Here is a 27,867-nt window from a genome sequence, read left to right on the forward strand (position 1 = left end):
TATTGTAATGTTTTATTCCAGTATTATGCCTGTTCACTGTTTTCTGTGATGTATGACTGTGTTCTAATATCCACCTTCTCTTTTCTTTAGTGTTTTTATATTGCTTTCCTGCAATTTCCCTTCTTGGTCTTTTCCCTCAAATCAACACCTTCTGTATATATCTTTTGGAGCAAATAGACATGTTGCTTTTTGGTGGTTCTGGTAAGTAGCCTGTTGAGCCTGAGCTATCTCTGTGAGTGCATCTCCATAAAGGATATTATTGCATGTTTTAGAGCACAGTGTATGTTAGAGTTCAAAGAGCTAATGGTATTAACTTAACAGTGTGGTGAATACTAATAATTAGATTATTTTTTCTTTTAAATGGTTGTATTCAAATTGTGCTATAGGTTGTAGAATATGGCTAACACCAAAGAGCTCTTCCCTGCTATGCCCAATATGAATCACTATTTTAAAAACAAACAAAACCCCCACAACTTTTTGAATAGAAAAAAACACTCTCAAAACTCCATTTAAAAATATAACTTACTTTTTTTTTCACATTGTTCGATGGTGTAAGGCATGTTGACATGATACTGGTTATGATTTATTATATTTCAGTCAGAGATTAAGCAAGACCCATATGAATGAGAGACAGCACATAATTTTTCAGTGGTGGTATTTTGGTTTTCATTATTGCTTAAATAACAGAGAATAATAGCGTACATAAGATCTACACTGTCATCTTAGTTTGGATCAGAAACAAACTATATCCTTCTTTCCACTAACCATGTTTTGCATCATGAAATGATGTGTGAGTATGCAGCCTGGATTTGGTTTGGATGAAACTTAAAGGGCTCACTAGAAGGTTCACTATTAGGGTTCACCTAATGCACTCCAAACACTAATGAGTGTAGGGTCTGTGGGACCAAATGAGAGATACTCTGCAGTAAAGCATCTCAGAGCACATGTATCATGGATAGGACATCCTCAGCACTTTTCATTCTACATACCCACAGTTACTGCACTGTTACTGCTACTGTAGGCATAGCCTTTGGCAAGTGGTTAAAGCTTGTACTGATGATTTAGGTGTGCTCTGGTTCTTGTCTCATAGATACCAGAGCAGACTTGGAGGAAATAACTTGATAAAGTCCCCATCTCCTGATTAATGTATGCTGAAACCTAACTAGAGGACTGTTTTGCAGCCCATGTGTCTCCATTGTGGAGAGTGCTGAACTCCTAAGTCTGTCTGAGACTGTTTCCTACCCTGGTTTTGGAAGCTTTTGTAGGAGGTTAGAGATGAGATGGCATCCTTCTCTCTCCCTTTAAGTTCATTCATGTTCTTGAATACAGTGCAAATCATGGTTTACTAAGCAAGTCAGGATGCTTTTGGATGATACCAGAGCCTGAATCTCAGGAGCAGAGGGAAGGAAGAAAATTCCACGTGGAGCTTGACTAGAAAGTTGCCTGATTTGCATATAACTTCATTCCTCCTCTGTAGCAACATGAAGAAGCATACAGATATTTTGGCAAAGCAGCATCCAGCACAGAAAGCAATAGTGGGGGACCTCAGATATATGGAAGAGACAGGGAATACAGTGCCATCAAGCTTTCAGTCTTAGTTGTAAAGCTTTGTGAGCTGATTTGGGGCACTGTTTGGGACACTGTGGTGTTCTCTCAAAAGCTTTGTAATATCTTTTATTAATTTGTACATCTATTGTGATGCAAGAACTGGTTGTTGTTGTTTTTTAATGCACTTCCTCATATATGAGGAAATTAGTTATCTTGTGGTGTCTTTATTTCAGCTGCTGCTGGGCTTGTGTCTGCACTCTACAGCATTTCCCGAAGCTTTGTGGTTCTGATTGTCCTATATGCTTTCTGCTTTAGTGCAGTAAAGGTAAGTTGAAACACTAAAAAAAACTTGAAGTTTCAAGCTGAAAGTTTTTGTAGTCTAAGAAGACCGAAACTGTTTGGTGCTACATGGTCATCATTATTTATCAAGATAAGCTTTACAATCCATGTTTTATTTTCTGCCTGTTAGCTACACTGAAATACCTTGAAACCGCAGTGGAAATACTAATGTAAATGTTTCACTGATACTTGTGATTGTTTGCCTCCTTGCTTATATTGCATTTATGTCTGAAAAGGGCCATTGAATTTCCAGTTTTGAAGACTACGTCTTCTGCTTAAAAAACGTTGCTGTTAGTTTATTTGAGACAGGCTGAATTTGGCCTGTTTTCTGCACACCAGTGGTTGCTGACATGGTACACTGGCAAGGTTCATATATGGATTTATTGGGAAGCCTGTTAAGGAGTGGGCTTTACCATCATTATTGGTATCAGCCAGCATGGCCCTTATGTGTTCCACCTGCCGTGTGATGAGCCAGCAGCCACATAACCATACAGCCCTGTTGCTGGTAGTCAGATAGGCGCTAGGTCAGCTCTATATCTCTTCATGCTCCAGCATTGCACGTGCTTTTTGGTATGGAGAATTCACTGTGGGATATCATTGCAGGCAAGTCTTGGCATACAAAGTTCAAAGTCAGAAAAAAAGTATAAAGTGTATAACTCTTATACATGCCCTTCCTTTGGCTGTGTTGAAAAGAAAGTAGAGAAAAATAAGAATTTTCATGTCCTGCTTGGGCAGACCAGCAGACTGTCTAGCCCAGTATTTCCTGCTTCAATAGCAAAGGCAAATGCAATTTAGGAATTTAATGACTACTTTTTTGCCACTCATTCCCTGAATATTCCACCAGTATCCACAATTGTTGGTTTAGGGCTGTTAGTAAGTGCATCTTTGCCTATTTCATTCATTCTGTGTTGTCCATGAATTTGCCTAAACCCTTTCTGAATGTGCTGCTGCTACCTGCCTCCACAGCTTTCTGTGGCAACATGTTTCAGATTTTCACTGTGTGAAGAAATGCTAATTTCACCAAGTCTTCTCTATTCCTAGTATCTGCAGGATTTGTGGAAAAGTAGTTCTGCATTCACCGTATCCACTGTCTTGTTAGTTCTGTAGCCCTTAGTCATATCTGCCTCAGCTGTATCCTCTCTAAACTGGACTGCCAGCCTTTCTAGTGTCTTCTTGTAAAGCAGCTCCTCCTTGGCTACGTTAGTTGTTCTGCTGTGTGCCTTCCATTATTCCATTATGATCCATAATGGATTATGATTTCATTATGAAATGTGGAGAGTAAACTCTGCATGGTACTTGGGATGTGAGTGTACCATAGTTATATTTGGTCACAAAACTACTTGCTCTCAGTACTCTTCCTAATAATGCTGTGGGTTTTTTTTTTGTTTGTTTTGTGTTTTTTTTGGCAGATGCTGCCCTTCGAGCCATATTTAATCTACAGCGTTTCTTTTTCTGTATGTTAATGTATATCACCTGCAATTTTTGTTGTTGTCTTACATGAAAGATAATCTTGAAGCTAACGTCTTCAAGTCTTCTGTAAAATTCTCAGTGACCACAGTGAGACCACAATTTCATCCTAGTTTTGTGATAAAAGACTATTCCTTAAAGAACAAATTTTCAGTGTTTCATTACAAGCTAGATGTTGTCAGTGCCAATGCAGGGATGCACCAGGATGTGCAGTGATACACAAGCTGCTCTCAACATCTTGCAGGCATACGTCAGAGGATGCTTTGCGGTGTTACACATCTGCAGCGCACACAGAGATCTTGATATGAGGTTCTGCAACAGCCAAAGACGTATCATGTCACCACTCAGGCTGGTGGTTTACACAGATGAGAGGTGCTATCAGATATTTGTTTAAGGGATTTCTTCAAGGAACACAAACATTTCTGCAAAACAGCTTTTAACAAATTTTCCACTTAAAATTTTAAATAGGGGGCTTAAATCAAAAATGGTCAATTATACTGCATTAATTATCTGTCACAAATGAGTATAGTTAGCTGTGCTTGAGTTTTTAACCACTCACAATAGTAAGGTAGAATGTGTTAAGCCGCTGTTTTATCTTGCCCCTCTGTGGTTTGAGTCCATATGCAATCAGAGAATCACAGAATGGTTTGGGTTGGAAGGGGCCTTAAAGATCATCTAGTTCCAACCCCTCCCCTGCCATGGGCAGGGACACCTCCTGCTAGATCAGGTTGCTCAAAGCCCCATCCAACCTGGCCTTGGATAATAATTTACAGTAAGTCACCTGCTGAACAGTGTTCCACTGAGACACTCCAAGCATCTCTGAAAATAGGGTGTAATCTCAGGGACTCTTGGTCACCAGGCTCACCCAGTATATCAGTTCTACTGGTTTGACCTTTGAGTTGTGTGGTGCTAGAAAGCTTAACTGCTTCTCTTGTGCAGTGTCCTAAAGCATCTGGTATTCCTGCTACCATTTTCCAGCTATAGTGATGATTCAGAAACAAGCAAATGGGATAAAGGTGTGTCTGTGAGGCTGAAAAGAGTGAGAAAAATCTGTGGTGGGGGTTGGGGAGCTGGGGGGCAGAAACAGCAAGAAACTGAGAGAGCTATGTGGAAGAAGGAATTGAGTTGAATGACTGACAGGCAAATACCTGCAAAAATGATCATTTTTCCACTCAGCTTGGCAGAGGACAATTCACTACTTGGGGGCAGAGAAGTTGTGTGATGGATACTTTAAAAAATAGTTTTGTAAATAGTATTAAAGAAAAGCCTCTTAAAATATTCTACAAACTCCTTTCTCAGCATAATAGTTGAAATTACAAGATGCAGGTGGCTTTGTAGATAAGCAATCTCCTCATGGATTAGACTTCAAACTGCTTAAAAATATGCTTTAATGCTACCCTGAAGTTATAGAGTGCTGTGAAAGATTTACAAGATATCTGCTGTAAATTGCCAATATTAAGTGCAGACTTTCTGTTCACACAGAAATTACAGTTAATTTGAATTTTTATGGCACTGTTCTTGTGAAGACACTTCTGAGGAGGTTAATTTAAAGCATGTAAAGATGATTCCACTTGATTCAGCTCATCATCTCAGTCCACTGGGGTCCTTGAAATTTCATGTATTTTTCTACTAGAAAAGAGCATTTGCACTCTCCCTCCTTGTTCTTCAGTCAGGTCTGGAGCTTTTTGCCTTTTGGGCTGTTATAGATAACATGTCAAGGAAATAATTCTGGCAGACTTTTTCTTTCATCAGTGGAAGAAGAGGAAGAATTAAAAGTAACAGAATCTGATCCTGAATAGGGACAACTGTGAAAGGCGGTGTAATACCTCTGTAAGAAACTGGAATTGTTTTGATATATAGTGGGCTACAACTTCTCATCCTAATCAAATAAAGATTTTTTTTGGATGCACTTAGAAATTGCAGAGTCTAATTCAAAATCAAGTAGGTGCTACAGTCTGCCTCACTTAGGTGTTTTTACAAAAGAGGTAAACATGTGGTTGTCTTATGGTAGAGAAAGGCATCTCCTCCACACTTATGTTTCACAGCTATTCTTTATTGTATAGCTTTTATTTTTACTCTCTTCACTTTTAATTTGGCAAAAAACAGACTAATGCAAAATTCTTAATAGTTCATGGAGGTAAAATTACTCCAACCAGGAAGGGAAACATGACAGACTATCTTTGATACAGGATTTCTGGGTTGCAAAGCTTGTTCTTTGACTGAAGTGTAACATCCTCAAATGTAAGCTCTGTTTATTGGCAGAATATCGTATAGCTCAGCAGGTATAACGAGCAGAATTCCATTTCCTGAAGTAAATTGCAGAGCAGAATGGATCTCTATCTAAGTGGTTGTGTGCTTGTTACTGGTGAGCAATTGCTCACGTCAAATGCCCAGGCTGAAGATGCATTCCAGCAGTATCAGGCTTTAGCCTTTCCTTCCTGAAGTGCTTCTTGTGTGCTAATTGCTATATTGCCATGTAACATAGTCTAGCCTAATTTCTCTGTGCATGTTAATTATTCCAAAAGGAAAAATCTTATTTCTGAAGAAGATCATTAGAAGAATAATTTATCACATGGCTTTTTTTTATTAAAACAAATAACACAGTTCTAGAAAAAACATTGGTTAAGTGAGGTTTTTTTGCTGATGTTTAGAACTACAGAAACTATATATACACACCTACATTAGAATGAATTAATTTCTAAATTTGGCTGCATTATTTTAGAGTAGCAAATTCACATCAGTTAATTCTTTCCCCTAGAGCTCTCGTTTTAGGAAAAAAAAAAATCAAAAATAAGAATTGAATTGTTTTGGGGTATGTCCACAAAACAGCACAAGTAATCACGGTAACTTCAACACGCAAACACAAGCTTTAAGGACTGAGGTGAATAAGCCTGTGTTGAAATCCCATGCCTTGTGCAGACTGATTTTGTTGTTGAACTGTGTTGTACAAAAACAACTGAGGGGTTCTGTGAAAAAGCAGGATAAACTATAATTAGTTTAATTGTCATCAATTCTGTTTGGAAAAGTCTCCTGAAGAAATCATTATATAATATTCTTGGGATTTTATCTTATGATTTGCAGACCAAATTTGGCTTGCCCAAAAAGTTCACATGGCTCTGACTGACTTTTTCTGAATGACCTTGCAGCTGCTTTGCCATCACATTACCAGAGAGGTTTCTTTGTAAAGGCTAAAATGCATGTAGCACCTAAAAGATGATGAAGCTCTCAAGTCTTGTGCTAGTAGGGACTGGGCAAGTTGGAGCATATGGCAGGCTGCTTACCTGTCCCATCGTATGACTTGATTAGAAGCATGTGATGGAAGAAAAATTGTGTATTTTGCTGTGAATAGAATATTGCATCTAAAATTGTAACAGTTGCTCCAGAAAAACCCATAACACAAAGTGGCTGGAACTTCAGGTCTCCAGCTGTGTGTCTGAAACTTTGAGGACTTGTCTGACCATCAGGACAGGATGATATTCATTGCAGGTGTCAGTCAAAGGCACATATTGCAAGAGGAGCAGATTTTCAAATCGTGGTTGTGTTCTGGTGAGGCTGGTGAACAGAAATCATGCTGTCTGGTGATGACTGAGTAACCTGCATATATTTTTGGTTTACAGTCATGTTATCCCAGTCATGTAGAGGTGGTTTGGCTACAGCTTTCTGGTGCTCTGACACATCTCTTCATACATCTGATCACATGGCACATCCATGTCATGAGTGATGAGACACCAGCTGCTTATCCAGCCTTACATACAACAATACTGTGTACTGTGACTTTGACTTCAGATAAGAGAGAAGTGCTTTTCAGAAGTGCCTTTGCACTTCAGAAGCAAAGGTATTTGCTTCTGAAGTGCAAAGACGTGAGCTTCTCCTGGTTGCTTTGAGATTTTTTCATCTCCTAGACTAGTGTCTAATGATGTCATCACTCCCTACTCCAGTTCTTTCCAGGTCCACTAAGAACTTTCATTTAGTTTTTGTTTAATAAAAAGCTCTCAATTCCAGATATAGTTTCATCACTTATTTTTTTGTCAGTCCTTGCACTATTACATCTAATAGCATCACTTTTTTTCAGCTTTCTGCTCTTTTGAAGCTATTGGGTAACAGAGTTTAGTTTAAAATTATCTACATTCACTTCAGCCTGGCTTTATTTCTGATCTCAGCTTCAGTCCTGTAATCTTAAACAGAAATTGGCAGCTCTAATAGCTACCTTGGCTTTGATATATGAAAGGGTTATCTCTTTTTCCTGGAGGAGATGTTTTTATTTTCAGATATTATATCCATCAGATAGGACACACAGGAACTTCCATGCCATCTATTTCATTTGAGTAGAATTGCCTGATGTGCTGATTTTTGTCTCCCGCTCAGTTTTCTGTTTTTTTGTGCAAATATTATTTTTTAAATATCTGTTAAATAAAATCAGGTATGCCTTTTTTTTTTCAACTAACATTCATTCTGGAATTTAGTCATCTTTATACCTGTCTTTAGCACCCAGTGTGTCAGTGTATTGCTTTGAGGCAGAGGAGCACATCCTCAAATCTTTCCGGAATTAGTCAGTCCTTCTCTTCTGCCTTCTTCATTACCTTAAATCTGAAGAAAGTATTCTCTGGTAATTTATTTATCACTTCAACGGGCAGTTACTAAAAATCCTGAGAGTATTTTAAGCCATTCACATTTTACAGTTGATGTAGTTTGTTTCCTTGCTTAATGAGTTTTAAACTCATTAATCAGAATAACAATGCTTCTTGATTCCTGTTTTCAACAACAAAGGCTTCGTCTGTGTACTAATAATTTTGAAATATGTGTCTTATGGTTTTATAATGGGAAAGTATTACAAGCATACATCTCCCTCTGTCTGCTAAGACTGTCCAAAACATTTCTAAACAGCACTGAATGGGCCCATGTGTATACACAGAATTCCCGCATGTGTAAGTGACCAAAAATAGAAGTATAGGATTATTAGACAGCTTTATTTCTATTTGATAAAATGCTTCCAGCACCATTGGAGGTTTTCAAGACAAGGCTCATCAATTTTATGTACTTTCCAATTTAGAGACCCCTGAGGTTCAAGCAACAACTATTAGGAATGTTAATTTTGGAGAGTTGTCAGATATCACGTATTTCACTGAGTGATGTTTGCAGCTGTAGTCAGACTTGCTCTTCAGTTGTAACCTCAGTAGTTATGCTCTTAGATCTCTATGTGTATAATAGGAGCTTCTTGTCCAGACATAATAGAAAAAGTGTATTTTGTCTGCAGAATCTAACGTGGCCTGAGGTTACTTTTTTAGAAGTATGTCACTGCATAGGAATGTAGAAAACTGCGATTCTTGTTTAGGATAAACTCACCATGACATGAAACGTGAGCATTCATGCCTCCTGTCCAAAGTCATTGCCCATCTCACACTCTAGCCCAGGAATTCCAGTCACAGACTGAGAGCCTGTTGAGTAAGGTGACATGTACACTTGCATGCACATCCATACAGATGGCTGTAGAATATCAGAGTGCAAAGAAAGAGACATCATCAATCAAAATGGGGAGCACTATCTGTGTTCTGGTGGTTCATCACTTTTCAAGGCTTTGGAGGTCTTCTGGGAAAGCAAAGTTTTGTTTTCTTTGGATGATGGGAAGATAAGGCTGGTGGGCATCTCTCTCAAGAACATGTTTCTAGCAAGTTTAATGCAAGGACTGTGAATAATTAATGATTCCTGGTCATTAGTGTTCAATGGAAACAGAGTATCCATGGTAACATACATAGCTATCTTACAGTTACCGTGGACTTTTCTCTACAGGGTTATCATTTCCTCAAAACTTTGGGTGCGGGGTTTTATTCCCTTTTACAGTTTCATTCAGATAGCAAGAAATGCTATCATCTTATTTCTGAACTTAGAAAATATTTCCTATTTAACATACACATGTGGAATGGCTGACAACAGCTGTCCTGCATTTTACATAATGTAAGCAATAGCATAGATCCATGATGCAGCTGAGGAGTAGAAGTAAAGAGAAGAACAGAAGATCAGTTGAGGAAGCATGAAATGATGAAAGAGCAGGAAATTAGAAGGTCTATGAGCTTTGTGGAGACTAGTTTCAGTTGTTCTTTATAGTAAAAAAAAAAAGTCACAATGCAAAACACCTTCACCATTTCTTCCTTGAATTAGCATTTTTGAATGATGCTAATGCTCAAGCAATCTATAAAGTCTTTGAGTTTAGAGGACTATTCTGTTTCAAAGAGAAAAAAAAAAAGGAAAAAGAAAAGGGTGTGTGTGTGAATAAAAAAAACCACACATACAGAAACCATGCAACCACAAAAAAAAAAACACCAAGAATTCTACTTACTACAAGGGTTCTGCTGTGTTCAGAGCACTCTGTCTCTGGAGTAGGACACGTGATTTATTTTAGCATACCTTTCAAAGATAAAGGTTTGCTACATGCATTTTTTTTTAAAGGGAAGGAAGAAGCAAAAAGGATAAATCATGTAGGACAGAAAGCTACTATCGCCACTTATTTTTAAAAATATACTTTCCTCCCTACCTCTACAAGTGGTAAAAGGCTTGTAAGTTCAAAGCCACCTTTATCTTCTTTTTTAGTGGATTGTTTGGGGATTAGGCAATTCTGTGGTTGAAGTGGAACACCACCCCTGAACACTGTATCTGTTTTAACTCACCACTTTCATCCTTAACCCTGTAAGACCATTTGAGTTGTTTTAGAAATGACTACGTGAGTGTCTGCATCAAAGTCAAAACTCTATGTGAAAGCACTACATGTCACCTCAACCAAATGAGGTAGAGTAGGCAGTCAGATTCATGTCTGGGTTGACAGATAATACCAGTTTCTGAGACTAAAATCTGTCATTCCTGTTTTCCCACTGAGAAGAATCATTGTCCAATTATTGACTATATTGTTTTTTTCATCTTTTTAATTTAAAGCTCTACCAGGCGTCATTAGAGGGGGAGGAAAATGACAAAATGGAGTGGGGTGCATCACTGATGCTGGAGAAATTACACCTTTGTGCATTCTCAGCTTTTGTTAAACATTGTGTAGCCTTGTTCTGGAAAATCCTGCTCCCTAGGCAGCAAATATTGATGCTTGTCCCGTCTGCCTTTCTAGCTCCCTGACAGCTGAGTTTTCAGGAGACGAGAGAGAGGTGCTTTGGAAGTAGAGCCCAGGCTAGCTAAACATAAACACAGAGGCTGCTCATAGTATAGAGAAAATTGGGAAGTAAAGAGCTCCTGAGCCATTACTATGGGAATCAGCCATGTAGGGTTTTACAGTAGAAAGAGCATGGAATGGTTTCTCAAAATGATACATTTCAACACCAGATACATGGACAGGCTCTTTATTACGTTTTGCTTTTGTAAGAAGTTGCAGGGCAAAGGGGCAGTCACACACTATGTGGTTATGCTGCCCTCGAAGCGCAGTGGATATTGGGATAGGCTCCAATCTAGCCACCTGTGAACATCTTGGCTTCAACTACTTTTCTGCAGTGTCTTGAAGAATATGAATTTCTGACCTGAGACTGAGCATAGGAAAAGCTAAACCAAAATGTATTTGGCTCAGTACCTGAGAACAATCAAAGAATAGAATTGGATGGCAAAGTTTAACTTGATCAGGTAGAAGTTGTGTAGAAGCACGGAACAAGCCTAGTGAGTGAAATGGCTATGGATCTGATCCACCAAGTTTCTGTGTCCTTCACAGCCAAAATTTCTGTCCTTTTGCAGCCAGTACTCACAAGTGTTTAAGATTGATTTGTAGCTGAGGATGCCACAGATGAGGCTGGTCATGATAAGTATTCATTAAGCTTCCTATTCCTCCTTTTATTATCTCTAGCAAATTTTAGCTGCCTAAGTCACCCAGAGGTAATTTCTCATCTTGATTATGCTCAGAGTATGCTAGTGAGTGTGTAAATTGTTTCCTTCCCCCCTGCTCAGGGACAGTGGCTAAACATGCAGGGCCTAGATGGACCATATAAAGCAGCAAAAAGATTTAGGAGTGAGTTGTCAGGACTGTACCCCAGCTGGGTGGAATGGGCATTTGTTGCAAGCAGTTTGGCCACAGGTCAAGTAAATCACAGAATCAATTCAGAGTTTAGACAAATACAGTGGAAATGATTTCACTCGCATCTCATTTTAATGAAAAGTTGCCTCTAGAGTTTCATTAAAGAGAAAAGAAAACGTGCTTTTCATGTGCTTTCTTATCTAATTGCTGATAATAGAGGAATTACAGTAGCATAATCACAAAGCATGTCTGTAATACTGCTGTCTTTTTCACAATGATAAACTTTGAAAAGATAAAGGATTGTCAAACCTTGGTAGATGGCATATAGACTTAGGTGATGTGCGTTTAACGTTACATGCACAGCATGGCCTACTTAAAAAATAAATAAATAAAAAATAGTACTGCATTCCTAACTTGCAAATGCTCTGCTTTCTGTCCCCCTGTTCAGGAACCCTGGGATGCACAGCACATTCCAGCACTGTTTTCTGCTTTCTGTGGTCTGCTAGTTGCACTTTCTTATCACCTCAGCAGACAAAGCAGTGACCCATCTGTACTGATGTAAGTTGCCTGCAATTGTTATTTATTGATTTCCCTTTACAGCACAAAAAATGTGGTTTGCTCAGAGTCATATCTGGATTTCAGAACTGTGGGAATTGTCTCCCAAAATTACTGTGGTGAGGTAGAAATTCCTCAGCACGTCTGCCTGCATGGTTCGTGTCAGTCCTGTTAAGTAAATGAAGTGCTGCAGTCAGATCAGCAGTAAGGCTGGTGCTCTTTACACAGCTCTTCCAAATTCTTTAAGGCAGATTTTACCCTCTGGGAAATTACATGCTTGCCATATTGGAAGATAGTGATTTAGTTGAGGGGACTTGCAGACTTCTGGAATTGCAGAACATTTATTAGGTGGCACCTTGGCAAGGAGAAAGGTCTTCTGATTTGTGGGGAAGATGGCTTAGGGTGAGCATCAGTAGACAGTGCCTCTCCAAGATCAACCCCTCCCTTTTCTTCTCCAATATACTCCGCTAAAGGTAGCAGAAGAGAGTTTGTGTGTATTGAGAGTGGATGCTGGGAACAAGGGAGATCCAAGGAAGTCCCAACATTGTGATCTGACAGTTGATACGATGTGAGAGAGGCTTCCAGACCTGTAATTTCTTTCCTGTGTCAGAGTTGTGTTATGTGACTGTCATGGGGGCTGTGGCTGTGCAGACAGCTGGGCATCTACGTGTATGGCTGTGGGGTTAAGCAAGCAAGCAGATTTCATGCTGCCATTATCACCATGTCATCTAGGATTCTGCTTCACAGGCAGCTCGGTCTTATCCTGGCATAGTGCAGAGAGCTTATGAGGAAATCCAGAGGCTCCCTCCTCTCAGTTCTGTGAGGTGTGCTGTATATGTCATGAGGTGAGGCTCATGTATATGTAGTCTTCAAGTATATGAAGATTGCAGTAGGCATGTGGTAAGTCAGGCTGGATGCCCACACAATTATGTAATGCAGGAGAGAGGGCAGAAGTGAGATACTAACAGAAATGGGCTACCCCGTAAATCTCACTGAAGAGCTGAGAAATTCTTTCCTCAACATTGAGAAGACTGAGGGAATGTGAAATTTAGATATTACTAGGTCATAGTGTGACAAAGTAAAAAGAGCTGCTTGTATCTACTGTCTTTATCTGAAGCCTACCGTGTCTTGCACTGGCATCAATAAGACCTGGATCAAGTTCTGTGTAGGTAGGTAGCGTGTAGTTCATAGGCCATTACAGGATGGAACTCAGGTACGAAAGTATGAAAGTAAAGCTGTGTGCTGTACTGGGAAAGTTTTTTTAGCTTTGGAGTAGAATACATGCAGGTAAATTGCAAATCAGCATGTGAGTGTGAGCTCTTTCAATTTTGGAGTAATTTAAATGTATATTTTCTCCTCCACTCTCCAGGAAAGACACACCAGTTCATTAACTTCCTTAATAAAGTAAAAACTTGTATTTCCTTAAACTTTTAAATCCAGCTCCTGATTCCGTAATATTCTTAATCAAATCCTCAGCAGCTGAAAAGGTTGTTAAATATCTTGTTTAGGTTTATGTGTACAGCAACATCAAATGTTCTTTACGCAATCGTGATGAAAATGCATAATCCTTAAGAAAAAAAAAAAAGAATAGAGGTTTAAGATATTTTTTTAAACGGCTCTTAAACTTAATTAAAGGAAGTTAAGGGGATTGGAAACAGTGTTTAAAGGATGGCCTGTGGCATAAACTTCAAGATGGAGAAGGTAGCACATAAATCTCGAACTGGGGATTAATATGCAATTTATACAGAAATGGCCTCTCTGGCCTTTCTAATGTGGGTCTAGAGAGCTCTCATATTGGTTTCAGCTTAGCTGAATTATTAATAAAGGGCATGAATACCACAGTACCCTCTTAGCTCATTCCTCTGAATGACACAGGCACATTGATTGGACTGCTCTGGTTGCTGAGACTCCTTGACATTTTGATGAGGAAGCTGTACCCTGATCAAAGGTAGAGCTGGTTTGTATCAATCTCCAGCTATACAAAGATAAGATAGCTACTGCATACATGAGGAAGGAAAATTGAGGCTGTTCTACCTCCTTTGCTCCTTCCCCTGCTCCCCCCACTGCAAATATTCATGTCTGTTAGACATGTTCAGAAGTATCCTAACTAGTTTGTGTTTTTTTTTTTTTTTAAACAGGTCCCTTATTCAATGCAAATATGTGCCTCACTTTCTACGTCAACAGTTTGAAGATTCATCAGCAGATCCACTCCCAGAAAAGATGAGAGAATCAGTGGTAAGACCTTTTCTTTCATTACTTTCTGCGTGAAGTGCTTTCCCATCCATTTTCCACATTGAGAAATCTTCTAAATATTCTTAATTAGCAATTTAAATATTTAAACTACTAAAAACAGAAAATGGAAGGATATCTGTCCTGTTCCTTTAAATCCACAGATTGAAACTGTGGGAAGTACTTCCAGACCTTCTCTCCAGAGAGGCCTGAAGGGAGAACTGGTACCCTGGAGAGGTTGATCTCATAGAGTTCATGTGGGAAGATCATCAAGTTTCTCAAAGTGTTAAGGGGCATTAGGGATTTCCTAGAGTCATGAACTGTCACGTTCTTAGCTGTCGGACAGCGATTCTTCCTGATCACATCCTAATGCCTGCTTAGGAGCATTTACAGCAAAGGCAATTATTCCTAAAGTCCTGAATGCTTTCAGAACCAGGGAGTGCTCAGAGTGTCTGAGAGACAGACCGCTTTTTTTGACCTTAAGACACAGCCTGAGAGTCAAAAGTGTCAAGGGATACAGGTCACTAGTATGGTGCCTCCAGGTGTCCCTTTATGTGGATGCATCTCTCTTGTATATCTTGTATCGTGTTTGATGGACATTTTTTAAGGTGTTACATAGCCTAAATTAAGCACATGAATTTAATCCATTATATCAATATTTTCTGCTTTTCATTGCTTTGCTGCTTAGATTATTTCCTACCAAGTACAATGTTAAATTGCTTACTGTAATAAGGCCCACATAAGATTAAGTGATATATCTGTTCCTCCTTGGCTTTATTGAGCTTCAGCTTCTTGCAAACTGAGCCACGTTGCAATGTGAATGTAGTAACAGGAATAAAAACAGGAAAAAAATTTTTCTTTTTTGCTATATTTGGTGCGTAGACTTTTGCCACAAGTCATTGTCAGTCCATTCTTGTACACAGACACTGTATTGCAGATGCAATGGAAAGCTTCTCTTTCTCTGGTATTTATATCCCACTTGTATCTTTTGCTGATAGCACCCATCTTGGAGCAGTACAGAGTCTGGTCTCATCTGTTCTGCAGAGGGACTCTTGCCAAGGGACTGAGGCAGTTAATACAGCTGTGCACTTCGTTGGTTTCATTTCACAGTGCAGCGGGAAACCTTGAGCAATGCTTCAATACATTGAGGAACACAACTACACAACAAAAGAACGAACAAATTCACATCTAAGATCCTGATTGTATTTTCAAAATGGAGTTATGCTGCTAACTCCAGACTTGTTTTTGTGCCAGTAGTATGGATAGGGGTCTGATGTCTTATATTCACACAGTTACCATGTGGGTCAGCTGCACTGGGGCTCTTCAGCCACTGGAGCTGAAGATGGCGACTCCTCAATCTGCCAGGAGACTCTGCCTCCAGCTGCCAGGAGACTCCTCCTGTATCTCAAAGTGCAGTAGTAATAGAGCAAGTAGTGAAGAATTGAAGCAGCAAAAAATGCATCTACCTCAAGTTTGAGGGACACAGTCAAGCCATGGTCTCTACTGCCTGGCCTAAGCAATAACAATCATGTGCTTGTCAGGACTCAACTGACTTTAAAAGCAAATTTAAATTTAACTTAAAATAAAAATAAAAAATCTGAGTGCTCCTCTGCAAGTAGAATAATTCCTGGCAGTGCTGTAGAAATGTGCCAGTGATGTTTAAATGCCACACAAAACAGCCAGCCCTGCTCAGGTCTATATGTACATGTATGGTGTGCATAACATGCCATTTAAATGAGGCCCTTTAAAATCAGAAATTCTGAGGCATGCAAAACCAATTCACATTGTTAAGCAGCTGAAAGCAAACAAGGTTAATACTGAAAATTAATCTGTTGTATTCTGTAGTGGCTTCATATTAATGTTAGCAGTAATAAATACAACATCTCTAATGTTTAGTTACATGACCTTTACTATTTCCCTTTGCTTGAATAGCTGTGGAAGAATTGCCAGCTTTGGAAGCCTGAATTATAAAGCAGCTGTGATGGATAATTGACCATTCAACTTTGAGAATGGAGCTTCCTACCATTATAATTAATTTCTATAGGCATCCACATGGCTGATTGCTAGATTAACCAGTGGCCTGAGGGTGTTAATGTGTTACATTCAAACCCAGGTTCCTTCCTGGCCTTTAATACAAACATTTAGATAATCAGTGAAAGGCTTTGTACAAAGCTCCAAAAGTGTAATCAAAAATAATAATAAAAAATCCTGCTATAATATGTAAAATCTCTGAGGCATTAAATGCGGTGTTGTTGAGTCGGGATTTCTTTGTTGCCTTGAGTGTAAAATGGAGGGAAAAAGAAAAAGAACACCTGCTTTCACCCCAAACCGTAACACATGTGGTAACACAGTGGTAATGACTCTCATTGAAGAGATTTTAGCTGTGATCAGAGCCTAACTTTCCTATATTGGATCAAATACAATAAAGGATTTAAGCACCGCATTGTAGGGTGATTCAACATTCAATTCATAAGTGCCCGTGGTTGGGAATGGAATCCAAAGTCCTGCTTTAGACAGTTGAATTTAAATGCAGGATGAAGGACAGAGTTGTGTAGAGGGAGGCATGTGCTTTGCAACAGCTAGCAAGGTCAGGGGATGCCAAGTGCAGGAGAGGGTCCTGTGTCCCATCCATGAAGACTGCAGAAAGATGCCTTCACTCATTTTGAGTTTCACAACTTTGAGTCTCCTCCTGAAAATGCTTTTTTTTTTTTTCTTTTCTTTTTTTTTTTTCTTCTGGTGAGCTGAACAAGGCTCATTCTTACAAGACAGTCTGAACAGTTGGTGCTATAGTCAGCTCATCAAGCAGCTCACAGTGAAGTGAGCTGTTCAAATTCCCTGTTCAAATTCACATGGAACAACCATTGTGCAACCTACAGAAAAAGCAGTCTAGAAACAAGAACCAAAACTTCTCTACTTCCAGATCTGCCTCCCTTTGTGTGGCTGACAGCTCTACTGGTAGAGTCACACTCCTTGCATTTCCCACAGAGCCTTTAGGCAGTGACTTGCCTTCAGCAAGAAGGGTGGAAGCCACAGACCCACCCACAGCGACCTGTAGGTGGATGCCCAGGGCCTTTTCCTGGAAAGTAGCTCTGAATCCCCTTCAGGCAGAGAGACAACTGCCTAGGGTCAGCAGTTTGGTGCAGGCTCTGGCCATCATGCCTTGATATGAGACAAAGTTGCTCCTGCCCAGTTTGTTTTAGAACAGGGGAGGGAAAAATAAAAAGTAGGAAGTTTCAATGTGTCTGCCACATCAAGCTCCTGCCTCCTGTGTGGACCATTGTGCAAGTCAGCAGCTGAGCAGTACGTTTACATTTCGAAGCAGTTCTGTGCACGTGCAAAGCGCATGTGCCTGGCATAAATGAAACCTTAGGCACTGCAGATATCACCGAAGTTGGAATGCAACTATCTAATTTGGATTCAAATACCTGGATAGTAAGTCTTGCTCTAAAACCACAGACCTTTTCCTGTATGTGTTGCAATGTGTCAAAAGCAGTGATTGAACCTTACAAAGAGCACTTGTAAAGTCAGAGATGGGAAAGATGGGAAATACCATGCAAATACCATGCAGTACAGTCTGTGTAATACAGTTTGCTCTCTTTGGTGAGCTGGCCTGAGCGTGGAATGGAAAGCTTGGATGCCTTTTCCCCCAATCTATTATTGTCAGTACTTCTGATTTTATAGCCCAGTTCTTAATGTTTGATGTAGTTCTTAAAACAGCAGCTTCTTCAGTCACATGGTTATGAAAACAACTCAGCTGTCATTTTAATAGTAATCCTTTTTGCTTGTGGAGGAGAGCTTGAAAATATGATTGGCATGTGTTTGTTCTTATAAACTTGTTTTAGATTATTGAGTAGTTGGATTCAGCTGCACAGAAAAATGATACTTGATGAAGACTTTTCATAATACATCTCCACAAAAGGGCTGGAGTATGGTGCTGCATAAACCTGGCACTGCTCAACTTTCTCAGATACTGAATTTTATAACCTCAGTACTGCTGCTTTTTATTGGCTTTGTGTGAAGTAGCTTTAAAATTTTGCAAACGTTACAAAATTCTGTCAGTTATATGAGTTAGTGATAATTCTCTTATTGGGGTTTTGACCACAATTTTTCGGTACTGCTACACGTACTAAATCCCCACTATTTGCTAGTGAGAGAAGGTCTAAAACTGACTGTAGAGAGCCTGTGGGGATGTGAAGGGGTCAAAGGTTTGTTCATTGAAGATGACCTTCTCTGAAAGGTCCCTAATGTGTTTTTCCTGGTGCATATGGTGGCCAACAAGCAAAGGACAAGGCCAGCAGCGCTGGGTTCTGGAAAGATGGTTCAGGAGGAGTCCAGCCTAACTCTCCTCCTGTTTCTTCCCATCTGTAGTCCTTCCTGAGCATGGTACTGCCTGAAGAGGGCACAGCCTGAGGAGTGGAGTGAGCGCTGCTCATTTGCAAGGATGGCTTTCTGAGCAAACTGAGAAAAGACACAGGACAGGTTTTATTGCTTGAGAATTCAGCTAAACTGGGTTGGAGTTTCATGGGACAAAGCAAAAGTACTTTTTGAGCCTGAAGGCTTTTTAGTCCTGCTGAATTTCAAAGGCCTGCTGCAGCAAGTGGAAGTGCTGATGCTGGTGACCTTTTACCAAGCATTTCTCAAAGCAGACAGTGATAGGCAGCCTAAATATAGTGGTTGCTGCCAGCTTCCCCTGTAATTCACAACCCTTCTGTTCACTGCTTCTACTTTCTTTGTTTATCTCCCTTATTCTTAGGTTTGCTATCGCAGCAGTATTTTATGTTTTCTTTTTCTTGTCTCTGATGAGATGAATGAAGGCTACCTAGATTGCAGCACCAGGAAATTGGATGTGTTTCAAATTCTAACAAAGTGTTGTATTCCATGTGTTGTTTCTAGATGCCTTTGAATTAAAATATAAGTCAGTATTTAAACCAAGAGCTACAAATAGTTACTTAGTTATACTAAGATAACTTAGTGCAAGTATTGAGTACTGAACTTAACCATCCCTCTTATAAATCTAGGACAAGATTTTCATTTACTGGGAAAGATGTTTGAGTGACCTCTGAAGTACAATTCAGAAGATTACAGAGCTCAAAAGCTATCTTGTTTATTTGTTTACCGAGAATGACATTTTAATCACAAGAAAAATGGGTGGCTGGAAAGACCATGATATTTTCTAATCTTTCAAAACAAAATTACTCCTACTGTAGTTATAGATCTTTATATAAATGCAGACTTGTCCTTGCGTTATCATTCGCTGATACCAGAAAACGCCTTGTCTGAAATCTGTAAGGTCTTGCTGAAATCTGGCTTCTGATACAGAAAATCAGAGAATGGGACATGTGACTTTAGAACATCAGAAACAGAAGTTATTATATTTATTACAACATTATAGAACAGCATGAGTCATTTCAGTAATGCAAGAAAAAGTAAAACTGAAGCAATTGTATTGCTTGCAAATAGGTCAAGGAACCAGAATTTCGAACCAAAAGACTGTAATGCGAAAGAACTATATTCCTTAAACAGGATCAGACTCAGTATGAAAATGTATTACGTTTATTTCTGCAGTGTTAAAACCAGATTTTAAAATGTATCTTAAAAGTAGGCACGATGAATTTAAACATAGTTACTTTGACAAACATAGCATACGAAGAAATAATTTCACAAAGCAGAGTGGAGAAAAAACTTTATCAGGAAGTGAAGATTAGCCTTAACACAATGCAGACTGTGAGTACTTGGGAAGCAAGTCACTTACTTTGCCTAGTTGAAATAGTATTGGCTTGCTAATTTTGTATAAAATAATTTTCACAGAAAGAAATTTTGAAATCGGATCTCATTGTCTGCACAGCGGCTGCTGTTCTGTCATTTGCTGTCAGTGCCAGCACTGTGTTTCTATCATTAAGGGTATGTATCTGTCCTTTATTTTTTTTCTAAGGTATTATCTCTTTTATGCAAAACCACAGGATACTTTAGCTGGAAGAAATGGAGATTGTGGAAAGAGAAATTAGGGAAAATGTATTTACTGACCATGATAACTTAATGCTTTTTGATTTGCAGTGCAATTAAATTGTGGATATCTGTATTAGGCAAAGTATTACTTATCTGGTGTTTCTTCCTTTAATCCTTTGCATATCTGCACCTCTTCTAGGATATGCAACAGGGGAGACAGAAAGGACAAACCTAATCATTTACCTTTTCTCCTCCATTTAGGGGGAAAAGAAAACAACAATTCAACAATTGTTCATGCAAAATACATATTTCAAAACACATCCACCCGTGTAGTCAGTTTGAACATGAGTTTCTAAGTGCTCAGAAATACCATTTTAGGAAATGTTGTTATATATCTGCAAATTATAACTGTTTTTCTTTCTTTCTCACTTGGCCCAGCCATTTCTCAGCATTGTCCTGTTCGCTTTAGCATGGACTGTGGGATTTGTAACACATTACATACTTCCTCAGCTTCGCAAGCATCACCCCTGGCTGTGGATCTCCCACCCCATACTTAAAAGCAAAGAGCACCGGCAACGGGAAGTGAGAGGTTTGTAATGAAATCTTATCTAAACAATGGATGCAGTGGCTTGCAGCTTGTCTTGATTTAAAAACAAAAATCCAGAAGGAACAGGGATGAGGGGATAATTTATGTTTTATATTTGATAAGATGTCCCATGAGCCTTTTCTTTTCAAGGCTAAACAGTCCCAGTTCTCTCAGCCTCTCCTTGTATGCCAAACACAACAGTCCTTTAAACATCTTGCTGGCTCTAAGTGGCCTTTCATGAGCCATCATTTGATCTGCCTTTTTTTTTTTTTTTTTTTTTTGCTTTTACATTACAATACTGTTACTTGTGTTGCTTGATACACTGGCATTACAAATAATTTAAAAATTTAAATTGAAAGATTATAAATGAAATTGAGGTAGAATTATCTCTACTTTCTGACTTACAATTATGCATCATTTGGACAGCATGGATGATGCAAGTTAGTTTTAATTTCCATCGTAACACTTTTAGAGGAACGTAAAAATTGAAAGAAACTGTGAAAATTTCTTGATGACTTGTTCTTGTTTGTTTGCTGGCTTCAGCAGTGGTGCCCTGACACCAGTATTTGTAAATATTTTAGTATACTGGGGTCTGATTTCCTGTTCTGATTTCGTTATTTCCAGGAGCAGACAGTATACTTTGAGAAGGACAGTTATTTTCCCCCAGCTCTCATCTTGTATTTGCTACCAGCCAAAAGCTTGCTTGTCATTTTTTGATGGATCCTGTGCCTTAATCATTCTCAATATATGTTCCTGAGGTGTTTGAAGACAATGTTGTCAGAACACAGTCTGCTGAGGGACTTTAATCTGTTCAGCTAGGCAACAAAAGAGTTCAGATCACTCTCTGCAAAAATACGCGTTAAGGATTTAAATTTTCTTTTAAAAATTGTGTCTTTCAAAATGATTACTTTCCAAACAAGGCTTGGGTATGAAAAGGTACCCAAGAGACTTGATTGAAGGTTGCCTTTTAACTTTTACTGCAATACAGCAAGGAAAGTGTAGTAGAAATACAGATGTTTATAAGGTTCATGTCCAATAGAAAACATTGTTCGGCCTTTCTCTCCTTGATAATCATGAAGTCTGATGTGTACCCAAGTTTCGTTGTTGCATTAACTTAATCGTAAGACATTACTGTAGGTCTTCTTTGCTTTGTCCCCTATTAAGTCTGTCTTCATTTGTCAGAAAACGTTATTTTCCTAAATGCAATGACTCAGCTTTTGAAAAGGTTGAGGTCTACATAGAGATATGCCAGATTGATCTCCACAGATGGGTTTCCTTCTACTTTGAGATCAGATGCATTTCACTTGGTACCTGCTACAGGTGGCAGGCTTTTCTGCTTCCTTTGCAGTCCTCATTTTATATAATTTATATTTCCTCACTTTGGGGTTTAAATATTATTGGAATGCTATGGTCTTCTGTGTAGAAAGCAAGAGTTTAATTTATTTATTTATTTGTCTATTTATTTATTTATTCCCTGGTCCCTCGAGCTGCTGAAAAGTATTTTTTATCATGTTCTGAGATGAGAGGCTGAGGAGAAAAAGTTGTGTAATCCCTTTGATAGATATGTCTGACAGGCTGTCTTCTTTCTTTTACCCTGTAAGAAAAATGTAGAAGCAGAACTTAAAGGTTACCTTTGTGTATAGCAGAAGGAGGTTGGAAAAGAACTGTATTCTATATTTTCAGGCGTGAACAGTAACAGGACAAATACACAAAGCAAGGGGTCTGTTAGCACTATTAACAGCATATAATTTAATTTTCAGCTTCCTAATTTTTGACAAGTGCAGTTCCTATGGTAAGGATGAATGATTGCTAGCAATTAGGTGAGCTGCTGGTAATGACAATTCCACAAGTTTATTCTTGGGTTTGTTTTACAGACTTCAGACGAGTCATTTGGACTTTCAGGCCCTCCACAATATAGCAATTTTCAGAACGGTTCTCATGATGCACCTATGAGATAACTGATTTATTTCTTGTTATTATTTTGTATGAGTGCAAGAAGAAAGGCTGAGCTTAAGATGTGTGAGCTTATGGTACAACAGATGTGTAGAAAGTAACGACAGACTGTGTGAGAAGGCCTGAAGCAAAAGATTCTTAGATTCTTTTCTCCTCCTTCCCCATCTCTGCTCTTATACCCCACAGACTCATCTAAGCCATTTTCAAACCATCCACTTCTTTCCCTGGGTGCCTGCTGAATATGTGCTATTTTTTTCTCTCTGCATTGTCCATACATGCCTTGCCATGTCTCTTTCTGCTCCTGTGGCTACCTTCCTTTTGGTCTATTTGATATGCACATCTCTTTATTCAAGCTCAAGTTCTTACACAGAAATTGGCTTTGGGCAGCCAGATGAAGTCCTGTAGAGCATAGGAGCTCTGAAAGCAATTTGTAGATCAGGAGAAGGAGAGAGCATAGAGAATAAAAGCTAGGTTCCAAAATAGGCATCTGTGTGTGTATAATCTTAGGAGGTAGCCTGTCAGCATGTTGTCTTTCTCTGTCATTGAGAAGGTGGTGTGTGGCTGTGTGTGTGTATACATAATTATTTTAATTTCTGCAGGAAAAAGTGTTGGAGATTCAGTAGCTGGCATTGTTATTTCTGAGTCAATACCAGGTTCTGCCTTCTTGTGTTTGCTGTATTTCTCCAATAACCTTGTGTAGATGAGTTCAGTTAAGAAGAAAGATGCTACTGTTTTCAGTACACAAGTGGTTCTGCACTCAGTTCACCTAAGTTCTCGTAGCACTTTAGTTGTACAGAACATTCAAGAACATTCAGTTCTTATTTAATATTCCCATTAAACCTGTGATCTTGTTAGAAAGAAAAGTCTACTGCAGAAAAAGATAACCTTTACAGGAGGGTGATGTGATCCTGGCAGATAGTTATTACAATAGCTGTTTTTAAAGTGTCTTGAGAAACATCTGTGACAATGTCTTGCTCCTATTACTTCTTCAGTCTTTAGATATCAAAGGGTATTTAGTAATGAGGTCAGTAATACTTTCCAGTCAAATAAACAATATTTTGCCAGTTGGAGAGAGAGGCACAAAGTTCAAATGAGGTTCCTGGTCAGAGCCAGAGCTGGAGAGGGCCTCTCCAGAACCATTGCATTACTAAAGGTGCTGTTTAATACAGTGACTAGTAATTGAATTAGGTAGAATCTGCCACTTAGCATGTGCCACCTCTTATGGTTTCTGAGCATTTCTCATGAATATGATTATAAAAAGCAAAACAGATACTCTCCAAACTCGGAGAGAAAAATGATTTCTCTGAAAAAAAAAGTATGTATTTCTTTGTGTAATGAATTAGTTGGTTCATTGTATTTATTAATATGAGCTAACTCATATTGTTACTTCTATGGTATTGCAGTGCAAAAATGCAGATAATTTGATGAAATGATGTGTTATCTGAATTTTTTATTTCAGATGCTGCTCATTTGATGTGGTTTGAAAGACTCTATGTGTGGCTTCAGTGCTTTGAGAAATACATCTTGTATCCAGCTATAATATTGAATGCCCTCACCATTGATGCTTTCTCAATTAGTAAATACAAGAAGCTTGGTACACAGTAAGTTGATTTGCTTATAACTCATGGCATGTGATTAGTAGACTATTCAGATTTACACTAAAGACTGAGAAATGAAATTTGTTTCTTAAATAAGTCTGCTTTTCACAATTTTCCTTTGTGCCTGAACTAATACATTATTAGTTCAGTATACAATAATCATTGGCTCTGCTGAAAAAGAAAAAAAAAAGCTACCATAGCACATGCTAAGGCATGACTCTAGTGAGAGACAGAGAAATTAAAAGATTAAAGAGCTATATATAGATATATATGGAATGTCTAAATGTCAATTAAAAGCAAGACGATCTATACTAGGCTGCAGGTGTCTGATGGGTATAAACACAGTGGGGTAACTAGAATTAATCAGATGAAAATGAGAAATCGAGGCTGGATATCAGGAAACATTTCCTAACTGAGGATTGTTAAGACTATGGCGTAGCTTCCCAGAGGAATTATCGGCAGCTTCACCACTCAAGTCAGACTAAACTGAATAAAATATTCAATAGCGTAGAATGGCAGGTAGTCCTGCATTAAAAGTGGTTTTAGAAAGATATGGATATACTTTTTTTTTTTCCCTTTTCCCAAGTCTGTCTCTGATATTAAGCAGAAGTGATCCATGGACTCACAGTATGATTCTTGCAGAGACAGCCTTTTATGGTAAATATTTTGGTTGGTGACTTACCTACTGCAGATATTCAGCAGGCTTAGTGACTGCAGTATCCCCAGTGAGCAGAATTTCTGCAGTCTTTTTATCAGAATGACAGTGATGCAGATGATAAAAACAAAGAAACAGCTTGTGTTCAGGAAGGAAAGTTCCAGTACCAGGAAAAACTGCTGGGGCAGGGAGAAGTTCCTCAGTATTAATAATAATTTAGATTTTTGACTTTAAAAATTAGATTTAAAAATTAATGTACAAATGCATGTTTTGCTTATTCTTCTCTTAAAGAATAACACAGCTTTAAGGACTAATTTTTTTATATATATATTTTTAAATATATTCTCTGCTTATAGTGGCTAAAACTAGCATAGATTGTTAAACAGATTTTTCCATACCTTCCTCCCAGACAGCTGCTTTTCCAGAGAGACTCTCAATAGTCACTCAGATGGGCTGTGTAGTTCCCTATTGACCTTTTTGTCCTTGGGAGATTCTAAGGCTGATGTGCTTCAGGGGTTTAGGTGTGTTATTCAGGGTAGGTCTGTGTTGATGACCATCGCTGTATTTGGTTCTGCAGGGCTGGGAAAACTAAAACATAATCAAAATGATATTTTTCAGTAGTTAGCAGACGTGAGTGAATACATGCACAGAGCAAATATGTGGAGTTTAAAAGGTGCTATTTCTGCATAGTCATTCCTCAAAGCTAAATTACACTTTAAAGTATCACCTCCCTGAAGCCTTCAGAAGTAGTGAGTCTGTCCAAAAATCTTGAGATTAAAGAAAGCAATTACATTTGTCTGCCTCTGATTGTTTAGCCTGTAGGGGAATAACATGACAATCCTTTGCTTCCCCATCCTCCGTGTGTATGTGTGATCACCTTGGATTTAAATCTACCTTTTAGCATGCCAATAAAAATAAAATTCCTGACTGCAATTTCAAAGAAGTTCCACTCAGGTATGCCCAGACTTCAGTCAAAGAGATGCTGTGACTTAGGGAGCTAAACCCTATGCTGACAGTGGTAAAGCTATAGAGCTGTAGCTGCTTTCAGACAGTAAAGCCCATGGGTGAATGCTGCTGTGTCAAGACTACTGCTGACCTTGGCGGTACAAATCAGTTTGGGCTATGTTTACCCATGTGACAACTGTATTAGTGGACTGCAAGGAAGATGAACTCTTGATTTTTTAGTCCATAAGGTACAGAACCTGCCTTTCCTGCCCCTTGTTGGCTTTCTCCTGGTCTGCTGCCTCTGGTAATAGGAGCACAGAAGCAGGAGAGGATGGAAGTTGCCACATCGCTTTCTGTCTGCTTTTTGTCTACACCGATCCTCATGTCTTTCCTTCTTTTTCTTGTAACTGAGGTTGCAGCACTCCCAGTATCCCCTTCTCTTGCACTCCTCTTTAGTATTCTTCCACTAAGACTAGCTTGTAAATGCCACACACAAGACCTTTGTCCTCAGATCCGATCTCTTTCTCCTCAACTCTGTAAGCCCTTGAAGGAGTCCTAGATTCTCCTTTGTCCTTCATATGCCATCTTACTAACACAGAGAAAATACAACCCTCGGTATATAGATAGCTATTTTCTTTTGTTGGAACACTCCTTACATATTTACCACCCAAGGATCAGACTGTATCATGCTGCAGAGAAGGGAAGGCACTCTCCTTTTCTGTGTCTGAAAATACCCAATGTGATAAGTTTCATATGATTTGATTTTGGAGTTTTTCTCGATTCAAATCTATTTCTTAAAGTAAGTTTCATCTTGTTTTATGATTAAAAGGACTGAAGTGGTTTGCTTCTTGGAGAGGCAGCACAGCTGCTTTCACAGCCAGAAGTTCGCTACAACTTTGGAGACCCTAATGTGCTGGTTATTAGTGGGATTCATGCTGACAAGCTGAAATGCCTTCTCATGTTACCTGCCACAGAGAGTTCAGAAATAAGCCCTTATTTCTCATTCTCTCTCTCCCGCTTTCTCTCTACTGGGAGTTAAGGCACCGGGAAAGGCATCTTGTGCGACAGTATCTTTAAAGAAGTGGGATAATGAGCAACTTATTACCTGCTACCCCTTGAGAGCATTATTTTATAAATGTCCTTTTTGTGAAATTTTCCAGGTGTTAACAGATTTGGTAAGGAAAAAGTCGTCTTTTTGCTCTATCATCTCTAAAATTTCCATGTGAAAATGCTTCCACGTTGTAAGAATTTTATTCTTTCTGTGAAATATAAGATCCAAATGGTTTGCACGTGACGCATTGGGATGGATTCTGGTGACTTCAGAATCTATTCGATTTAGGCGCTAGGTTAGCCCTTCAGGAATTTGGGGAAAATTGAAAACAGCAGCTTTGACAAGGCGAGAAATAAGGTCAGCTTGGTATTTCATTCAAAGAGTGATGTCCTGGTGATTCATTAGAATGACCTGCACTCAGAGAAACTTGTATCTTCATTAAGGAAAATACACAGTAATGAATAAATGCCACATGAGATCAACCTGGAAATGCACAGGCTGAGAGCCTTCCTAGAATGATGAAAACCTGTTTGGAGCTTTCTGGCCTGTCAAATGTCAGTCATGGCAGCAGGTATTCTCCTGGTTCGCAGCAGGATGGAGGAGAACCTCCTGTGCATTTTGCAAATATGTGGCCTACTTTATGAAGTCACTCAGTATTCATTAAAATCCCCATCTATTTTTACCAGCATCAAAACACAACACATCTCCCCAAAAGTGTTTGTGTTTGATTTACGTAGGAGAAGTCATCTGGCTCTCAGTTCACAGGGAGTTACTTGTACATGTCTATTAAGTTTATGTTGTCTTTTCAGGAATAGATCCAATACAGCTCTTAGGCATCAACATGTAAAACTGCAATCCGAATGTACTTGTTCAAGTGCCAGAAAGCCCTGGGGATGCCTAATATCACTAAATACTCCTGAACTTGACTTGATGGTTCATTAGGAGGCTCAAGGTGTACTTCTGAACGTGCCTGGAGCTTTCTGAATAAATCACTTTTACCTT

The 27,867-nt window shown here is 38.9% G+C and overlaps 1 protein-coding gene across 1 annotated transcript in view; it reads left to right on the top strand.

Annotated features, from left to right (window-relative positions):
* Positions 1-27,867, top strand: part of PCNX2 (pecanex 2) — a 151,908-nt gene that overhangs the window by 54,489 nt on the left and 69,552 nt on the right. Inside the window, exons 14-20 of the mRNA XM_068676779.1 lie at positions 91-201; positions 1,782-1,873; positions 11,796-11,905; positions 14,041-14,137; positions 19,940-20,032; positions 20,516-20,666; positions 24,076-24,217. Of these exons, the coding sequence (XP_068532880.1) occupies positions 91-201; positions 1,782-1,873; positions 11,796-11,905; positions 14,041-14,137; positions 19,940-20,032; positions 20,516-20,666; positions 24,076-24,217 (796 nt within the window). The remainder of the gene's footprint in view (positions 1-90; positions 202-1,781; positions 1,874-11,795; positions 11,906-14,040; positions 14,138-19,939; positions 20,033-20,515; positions 20,667-24,075; positions 24,218-27,867) is intronic.

This window comes from Anas acuta, chromosome 3, assembly GCF_963932015.1.
Source record: "Anas acuta chromosome 3, bAnaAcu1.1, whole genome shotgun sequence".
NCBI classification, from domain to species: domain Eukaryota; kingdom Metazoa; phylum Chordata; class Aves; order Anseriformes; family Anatidae; genus Anas; species Anas acuta.